Source organism: Squalius cephalus (genome assembly GCF_949319135.1).
Source record: "Squalius cephalus genome assembly, chromosome: 15".
Lineage (NCBI taxonomy): Eukaryota > Metazoa > Chordata > Actinopteri > Cypriniformes > Leuciscidae > Squalius > Squalius cephalus.
Window position 1 is genome coordinate 30,875,578 of NC_137136.1, and position 9,811 is coordinate 30,885,388.

Below are 9,811 nucleotides of genomic sequence, written 5' to 3' on the forward strand. Positions count from 1 at the left end.
TGTTCTCGTAAATGTGGCAAGGGAGTGATGAAGAGAGCGGTGGCGTGTGTTAGCAGTGACTCCAGTTCCTACACCCGTGTGCTGCCGGATGCTTCATGTGCCGCTCTGCCCAAACCCAGCAGCCAAGAGACCTGCATGATCAAACGCTGCCACAAACAACGCAAGGCCCAGTGGTTCGTCTCCACCTGGCAAACGGTACAACCCTCAGCAGGAGACTTGCACTGCATTGTGATAGCGTGGGGTGATGTGGAGTAGTGATTAATCCTATATTTAAAGTAACCAAATGGTTTTGAGTTCAAACCCCAGGGGTGATGCATGAACTTTTACCATTATGAGGCAGACATTTAAAGGAATAGTTCACTCAGAGTGACATTTTCATTATTTACTCACCCTCATGTCTGGTTTTCTGACATATTAATTAATTTTGACATAATACAGTTTTGGGGTGAACTGTTCCTTTAACCCTGCTCTGCTCCAATATTGTCCTTGTAATATGAGTACTTTAAGTCCCTTTGGGTAAAAGCATCTTTATCAAACTTTATAAAAAAAAAGAAAGGTACTTATACGAAACAATATACTTTAAAGGATTATACTTAAGTGTTAACTGAATGTAATGTTTTCGGACACTTAAATGAATATTTATTGCAATCAAATTAATGTTTATTGTTGAAAATGTATATTAAATTTATATTTATTAAAGGGGATAACTATTTTACAGCGTCTTTGTTACACGTCACATGTACTTAGTAATTTTACTAACCTTAAACCAAACCCTAACCCTTTAATCAGTACACTGTAAAAAATACTTTTGATTTTAGTAAGCTAAAATTTATTTACTGTTTTTATCAAATTGATTTGTCCAATGTATATGAAATGACAAAAAATAAAACTCAAAAAGCCTGTGAAAAAAAATAAACTCAATATTGATTTGAGATTTTTTTACAGTGTACATGTTAATTGATATTACTCAGTACATAAATGTATAATCACACTGTAACTAAGGCACCTTCTCTGCTACAGTGTAATTATACATTTAAGTACTGAGTAATATTAATTAACAGCATGTACTTACTATCGGGTTAGGGTAGGATTAGGCTTTGGTTTAGGTTTAGTGGCATTTAATTATGCCTAATGTATAGTTATTACTATAGTAAATAAATGTAACGTGTAACAAGGACACATTAAAATAAAGTGTTACCAAAATATTATTTAAACATGATTTAAAATGTACTTTAAAGTAAAACTGTACTCAAGTGTGTTAAGAAAAAAATTGTCATAAAAGTATACACTCTTTAAGTTCATTTTAGTGGCCTTACAATTTTCATTAATATTATATTATATATATATATATATATATATATATATTTTTTTTTTATATATATATATATTTGTAAGATTTGAAGTACACTACAAGTGCACATGCAGTACAGTTAAGCACGTGTGTTTGGGTTGAATGAGGTCTGTGATATTCTCTCTTTCTCTCTGCAGTGTTCGGTGTCATGTGGAAAGGGGCTTCAGCTCCGTGTCGTGAAGTGCGCAGAGAAGGATGTGGCAGGAAAATATAGAGAACTGTCACCCAAAAAGTGTCAGAATGTGCCCAAACCCTCCATGGAGCTCCAGAGAACCTGCGTCCTGCCAGACTGTCCCGTCCTCTCTCCTCACAGCAGACCAGACTGGTACTCCTCACCGTGGTCCCAGGCAGGTCTTCCACCACACATCATGAGCTCAGCAGGAAGAGTAGGATGCTTGATTTTGATCTTGGCATGCCGTGTTTTGTGTTCGTCTTCAGTGCACGGTGTCGTGTGGTGGAGGGGTTCAGGTGCGCTCAGTGCAGTGTCTTATTCATGGGCGTCCCTCCTCTGGGTGTGTCCTGCAGATGAAGCCAGTGATGTCCCAGGCCTGTAACACTGCATTCTGCCCCCAGCCAGAGAAGAAAGGTCTGTCATGAGCTATGATATTATTTGAGTTATGCAATACAAATTATTTTGAGGAAAAAGTTGTTTAAAAAAATTTAATATTTTTATTATTATGCATGTCAGTAAATTATAATAATAATTGATTAATATCAGGATATTTTTTGTAGTTAATGTGATTAAAATGTTTAATTTACTGGTTCATTCTCACGCGTTACGCATCACGTTTGAGCTTCCGCAAGAATGTTTATGGTCACTTATTAATGTTTATGTGAATAAAAGCCTAAATTAAATCTTTTCATATAAAGCGAACGAGTGTCTTCAGAAAATTTGGACTAAACTGCTCTGGACTAAAGTCTTAAGGGTTTGAAACAACATGAGGGTGGGTAATTGATGACAATTTTTTCACCCTTTAACAAAGTTCGGCTCGATATCTCCTTTTTACACATGTGGGAGGCCCATTTCATCCGATTGGTCGGAACGTCTTTTCCTTTCTCGTTATTCCTTTTCAAATAGAAAATGAAATTGTCAAAATGTACACAAACCTTGCTGGAATTGGCTATTCTGTTTTTGTTTTGTTTTTTTATTATTCATTATTAGGCTGAATAAGACATTTATCTTGCTACATTGTAACATCAATGTCTCCCTGTGCAGATGTGACCTGTAAAGATCATTTCAACTGGTGTTATCTGGTGCCTCAGCACGGCGTTTGCAACCACAAGTTCTATGGGAAGCAATGCTGCAAGTCCTGCTCACACACAAACCCGTGAGAACTTCTGCTCTAGATGTTTGACCGTGACCTTCTGAGCCCTCGCAGGAGCAGAGTGATGCCCGCTCTAGTGCTGTGTTGAACATGTACTGAACAAAGACATTATTAAGGACTCAAAGTGGCTTGTTTGTCTGGGACTTCAGTGGAGAATGACACGGCCTGCTGATGACGGCGAGACTGCAAGTGTGTCTGCAGGAAATGACATCATCGACAAAGCCCTATGGAGGGGATACCGTGTCAGTTGAGGGTGTGAGGACCCCTTTCATTGTGTTTCACACAACTTCAAATGATCAGGAACAAAACATATCAGAATGCTTTGCGTCCAGATATAGACTAGACTGATTCCGTGTGGCAAAATACATGGACATGTTATATGTTTTTTCAGGAACATGCTTCATAATCTCATATGAAACACATAAACTGGCTTAATGCGTTTTATGGTGGCAGCAGAAAGAATATGGCGTCATGTAGTAGAGCTACATTCATTTTTGGTGCTATATGTTGATATTAATGGCAGCCGAGCAGCTGATACATAACAGAGGTGTTAAATTAACATGAAAATGAATTAGTGCTTTTGTATGATTGATATTAATTTTCTTATTTATTAACAATACTGAAATATACCAGAATGATATTCTGCTGTAATATTGTCTTATATTGCTTTTATTTTCCTGTTTAACTTTGGGTATAGTTGCACAATTGGTATTTTTGTATGTTTTATCGTGCTTTCACAGTACTGTTTCGTATTTGGGGTTTATTATTTTCGAGGAAAACAAAATGCAAATTAAACTAATGGGCATGAATTTAATGAACTGTAAGAAGTGTCGCATTTAACGAAGTCAGCTCTCTTCGTGGGCTGTTTTTAGCAACCACACGACTGCCAAGAACTCTAAATCTGTCCTTGGTCTGATGAAGAGAAATGCACATGAAAGGCTCCGGCATTTCACATATGGGTTTTTGCATCGCACAAATTACTTCCATCATTTACAATATTTGCATTTGTTGTACAACAGCAGTAGATGAATGTAATCGCTCATCCACAATGAATGTTATTCTGAAGAGTGGACGGAGGATTTGTTATAAATGGCAGTCCTTATTAAACGTGGCACGTGTCATATTGCCATCACATTAGAGGCTGTGTTGTCTTTCTCTCTTGGCCGTAGGAAGCAGATATGTAGATCGCTCGTGATCCGGCTTCGCTAACGCTGAGTCAGAGCTTTTTCTTGTTCTTCATATGCGCTATTGTTTCCAGATGGAGTCAGACGAGGCCACTGGAGCGCGTTCAGGAACTAATATGACTTGTGAGCTTTTCACCGACTTTTAACGCACAGCTCTGTGAAGACTTTAGCAGAAAACACATACATCACTTCATGTTATTAATGTCTCAAGACATTCGGTAAGACTTAAACCATGTTTTAGTCTTTTGAAAGTTTAGATGAATGTTCAGAATATGGAGCTGCTGAGGCAAGAACAACTGCTGCTATCACTCAAGAGCAGGGTTAGTGATCGGCACAAACCATTAACGCTACCTATCGGGCCTATAAAACCACACCGTTTGTGCTACAGACATGAGGTGTGCTGTTACTTTTTAAAGCATTCTGAATTATTAAAGTGTTGATGATGGAAGATGATGGAAAGTCTTTGCAAAAAACATCTCAGTTTACTTAAAGTGTTGTTAAATAAGTACAATTTAACCACAAGGAACAACTTTCATGATTCCCGTTCAGAAAACTTTAACTGCTTTTTGCATACTGTGCTCATTTCCAGAGATCAAGCACTCAAAACCCCCTATCTCAGTGGTTAGGGGGTCTTAATTCTTGACAGGATCATTGAAAAAAAAGAAAAAAAATCAGTTCTTAAACCTTGTGGAATCTTTAAATGAAATGATTGTATGTTTGATTATAATTGTTTTTCATTTACAGAAACTGGGAGTTTCATACCAAGTAGCAACATGTTAAACACACTATAGCAACACCCTATCATTGTGGTTGCAGGTTCTGCATTTGCAATCATGTTCACAGTTTCTTCTGTGAATTTAAAATGTAGTTATTGTTTATTATTATCACAAAGAAGAAAAGAACACATCAAAACCAATTTCAATGGAGTATGGGGTCACCCAGTGGCTATTTTTGGTACAGTACTTATCTGACGGTCATCAATTTGTAGCAGTAAATGAGTAAAAGAGGTATATCGATCACAAGTTCAGTATGGAGTACCACAAGGCTCAGAACTAGGACTGTTGCATGCTACCCTTGGGAGATATCATTAGGAAGCATGGCATTAGTTTTCACTGTTATGCTGATGATACTCAGCTCTAGATTTATTTGCGGTCTGATGAAACATACCAATTGACAAAACTAACAGAAAGCATAGTTGATATAAAAATTCTGACAAACAAGGTTTTAATTATTGGAACAAAAACCTCTACATGCAATAACCTAGTATACTGTCCTTAACTCTTGATGGCTGCTCTTTCAAGTCTTCGTTGTCAGTGAGGAGGGTTTGATCTTTGATAGCAGTCTTTCATTTGAAATCTACATTTCTAACATTTGGGAAAGCACATTTTTCCATCTTACAAATATATCTAAATTATGACGTGCTTTCATTGACAAATGCGAAACAGTTAGATAATGCGTTCAAGGCTAGATTGTTTAAATGCTCTACTGGGTGGTTGCCCTGCACACTTAATAAACAAACTCCAGCTGGTCCAAAACGCAGCAGCTCGAGTTCTTACTAGAACCAGGAAGTATGACCATATTAGCCCGGTTCTGTCAACACTGCATTGGCTCCCTATTGAACATTTTACATGCATACATTTTAAAATCTTGCTAATTACTTATAAAGCCCTGAATGGTTTAACTCCTCAGCACTTATAGCATTATAGTCCTTCACGCCCACCGTGATTTAAAAATTCTGGCCGGTTGATAATACCTACAATTTCAAAATCGACTGTGAGCATTAGATCCTCTTCCTATTTAGCCCTCAAACTCTGGAACAGTCTTCCTAGTGTTGTATAGGAGGCAGACACACTCTGTCAGTTTAATCTAGATTTACAACCCATCTCCTTTACCTGGCATACACAACACACTTTTACATTTCAATAATTTCAAATCCCTTAAAGGATTGTTTTGCTGCATAAATTAGGTCAATAGGAACCAGGAACACTTCCCATTACATTTGATGTACTTGTTACATCGTAAGAGGAATGACATCTACGCTAACATTAGTCTATCTGTGTCATTCTTATCCTGAGGTTACCGCAGTCAGACAGATCCGGTCCGTATCCAGACCAGATGGTGAATGTGCACCCAGAGACAACCACAACAGCCCTGAATGTCAGCAGAGACCATGACAACTAGATTATCCTTAGAGACAAACAGCCTGTGAAGACCTTGTCAACTAGAATGAGAAGTCCTCTGACCCTATGGCTAGCTTCAACTTCTCCTCCCTCCATATGCCCGCGTGATGTCTCACAATCCTCAAGGAACTGGATGAAATATCCTGAATGATATCAATACACAATCTGACTTGTGATGCAGCCTGGAATTAAACCACACCATGCTCGTTCGTCTGGCCAGAGGAGAAGTGGTCCACCGACTATAGCCTGATTTCTCCCAAGGTTTTTGTCTCCTTTTTTTTTTGTCATACGATGGAGTTTGGGTTACTTGCCACTATAACCTTTTGGCTTTCTTAGTTGTGGACACTTAATATTCAGCAATATTATTGACTTAAACACACTGACACTATTGGATGAGAACTGTAATGAGCTGGATGAGGACATCATTGTTTTCTCCAGAGCTGCTTTATAGATTAATTTAATTCATTCCATAATTGATGAACTTTACACAGTTATTGAACTGAACTAAATTGAATTAAACAGAATTGAATTATGTTTGTATCAATGTATCAATGTTTGAAACTATCTGTATTGTGAAAGTAAAACCAGCAGGAGGTGGGGGCACGTCACTTGCTGCGTCCCAATTCACCTACTTACTGTATACTATACCCTAAAAGTATGTACTGTTTTTGTGAAGAAAAAGTACATACTTTGAGTGTATAGCAGAAAAGTAGGCAAGCTTTGGGACATACTTCGTCATAATTGCGTCTTTAAAGGGATAGTTCACTTTGAAATTAAATTTTGGTATGTTTTAGCTTACCTCAAGGGCATCCAAGATGTAGGTGTCTTTTTTTCCGCAGTAGTTTCAATTTTGATATTTTTAGGTCAAACCGTTCTTGTCTGTCAGTCATTTAATGCAGGTCTGTGGTCACTGTCTCAAAGAGCATACACAGAGTCCAAATTAAAACAATTCCCCATCGTCCAAATTAAACAATTCCCCATCGTAAGTACACATTGATGGCCTAAGACACGAAACGAGCGGTTTGTGTGAGAAAACGAACAGTATTTATATCGTTTTTACCTCTTATACACAGCCACGTCCAAGTGATCTGAGGGCGCGCGCACATCCTGGTGTGTGACGTGTAGGCAGACTGGTGCATAGATATATACACTAGATGTCGCCTTGTCTACGGCAGTTCATTGGAACGAATGTCGTAGGCAAGGCGGCATCTATTCTAGTGTATATATATCTATGCACCAGTCTGCGCACACGTCACACACCAGGATGCGCGCGCGCCCTCAGATCACTTGGACGTGGCTGTGTACAAGAGTTAAAAAACGATATAAATACTGTTCGTTAATTGGTAATTCGTTAATGCTAATTGGGACACTCAATGAGACATTGAGTCATTCATTTAAATTATTCATTCAAACGTCAGATTTAGTCAGGAAGGAATCAAGCAACAGTCTTTATGGATCAGTCATTGAATCATTGACTCACCTAATTCGTTAAAGGAGAACTCTGCAACTCTAGCGAACTCTAGACACTTCTTCGCTGATTTTTCCTTTTGTTGTCGCATGTTTTCCCCACGAGCTCCCCCTACAGCTGTGGGGGGGGGCGTATATTTCACAACACGGTCGTAAAAAACTCACTTGCGGCGGCCTCCTCCCCCTCTCTACCGCTGCTCATGTGCGTTTGTTATGATCGGAGAAAGCCAACTGTATCGTGTGGAGCTATGTCTACTGAGGTGGGTAATCTGGTAATACATCATACATGCGTGTGTGTTTATGTCGAATTGCCGTAAAGCAATTCGTGTTTCGCGCTCGTTCTCGTTCTCGCTTCTCGCTTCTCACGAGACTTCCAATTTCTATCTTTCCGGGACGGTAGTCCCCAAGTTGCAAGGTTGGTTTTCCGCCTGGGAACGCTGGGGGGAGCGGGGAAAGTCACCAATATCACCAGAACAGGTTGTTTAACCATCCAAATGAATTCTAGACAGTTTTATTAAGTTAAAAAAGTTACCAAGTTCTCCTTTTAAAAACGCAGTGTTGATCAGGAATACAACGGTTCTTCTGTGACTCTGTTTAGAACTATTTTCAGTGGTGGAATAGAGCAAAAACAGTTGATATTGATAATATTGTGTCTAAAATATATTAGCCTATTTTTTTTTTTATTAATGTATCTATTAATTATGTTCCATGGGAACAAGTATAAAATAGTGATGATCTTCAAAGGAGGACAATTGAGCTCAAGGCTGCACCGGTAGGCAGATATGGCTAATTTGAACCGCACTGTCCGACCTAAAATGCATACCATATATGCACTTACTCAAGAGAAATTAGAGCTCAGATAACAGTTCATCCATGAGAATCAAATCCAGAAGTAGAAATGAACATGGTTACATGACAATCTCACAAACAACACACCAGTTCAGCGAGAGTGACATAGGAGGAAGTGAATGAGAAACCGAGAGCTGATTTACGGCTGGTCAGCTGTGGCAGTGTGATGTGCTCATTTGGTTCTGCATGTGTTCTTGGTCCTGGTGAAGATGATCTCACCAACCTTTTTGAATCCCTCATCAGACACGGACAATGTCAAATTAGTTCAATCCTGTGGATGTGTTTCCACCATGCATACGTTATGAAACTAAACAACAACATATGGATAGGCAAGAACATTCGGTCCCACTTTATATTGTGGCCTTAATACCTGTGAACTTACATGGTAACTAGATGTGTACATAGTATGTAACTACAGTGTAAGTACACATTGGTACACAGTATCTACAGCTGTAATATTTATGTAACTACACATAATTCGTGAGCTTAGAAATAGATAAGGTTCTATTTCCACTTTTGGTCGAAATTGAGTTTTTGACATAATCTGATCCATTAGGTGTTTATTAATGCCTGTGTGGTGTTATTTTTGTAAAAAAATATTTTGTTAGTAGTTATTAATAAAATAAAAAGGTTCCATTTCTCCATTGCCAGCTGGGATGTAAAAACTTTGATGCTCAATATCTCAGAACTACCCTAAACGGAGATAGAACCTTATAATTCTAAGCTCACTATATGTATGTGTAAGTACAAATGTGTAACAGGATATTGGTAACAACACTTTTTTCACTTCAGTAAGTAAGTACACATGTGTAACAGTAATTATGTAATTACATTTTGTAACAACAATATACACAAGTTTCCTATGTGTATACCATGTATTTACCACTGGCAGGACTAATGTTAAATTACAACTACAGTTTTACCTTGTGATACTAGTGTGCTTACTCCTCAAGAACTGTCCATTCTGTGGGTTGTGACATACTGTTTGTGTAGTTACACAAATATTACAGCTGTAGATACTATGTACCAATGTGTACTTACACTGTAGTTACATACCATGTACACACAAGTTACCATGTAAGTTCACAGGTATTAGGGCCACAATATAAAGTTGGACCGAACATTCCTTTTAGACAAACATAGTGGCTATCCCTAACCCTTAACCTCAGACGGCACTAACCAGTTCTGATATTTGGTTTTGCCAATGCAGGTGAAATATCATATCAAAATTGGATCAGTATCCTTTGTCAGTCTAGGAACAACCTCAATTAGATTGTAAGGTTAAGGTAAAGGTTGAAGCTTGAATAAAGTTCTTATCAACCTGTCATTTCCCTGTGATTTTATGGTTAGTTAGTGGTTAGGGTCAGTTCACCCAGCCTCTCTGCTTCCCACCGTCCACCACCATTCAGACACACACACAAATTGGCATCTTGGCAACCAAAACTGATAGGATAT

The 9,811-nt window shown here is 38.3% G+C and overlaps 1 protein-coding gene across 3 annotated transcripts in view; it reads left to right on the top strand.

Moving 5' to 3' along the window:
• adamts16 (ADAM metallopeptidase with thrombospondin type 1 motif, 16) overlaps positions 1–3,812 on the top strand; it is a 78,037-nt gene extending 74,225 nt beyond the window's left edge. For all 3 annotated transcript variants that reach the window (XM_079894187.1, XM_079894188.1, XM_079894189.1), the window contains 4 exons: positions 1–195; positions 1,489–1,698; positions 1,790–1,937; positions 2,568–3,812. In XM_079894187.1, coding sequence (XP_079750313.1) covers positions 1–195; positions 1,489–1,698; positions 1,790–1,937; positions 2,568–2,683 — 669 coding nt within the window. In that variant the 3' untranslated portion in view covers positions 2,684–3,812. The remainder of the gene's footprint in view (positions 196–1,488; positions 1,699–1,789; positions 1,938–2,567) is intronic.
• The last annotated feature ends 5,999 nt before the right edge of the window (positions 3,813–9,811 follow it).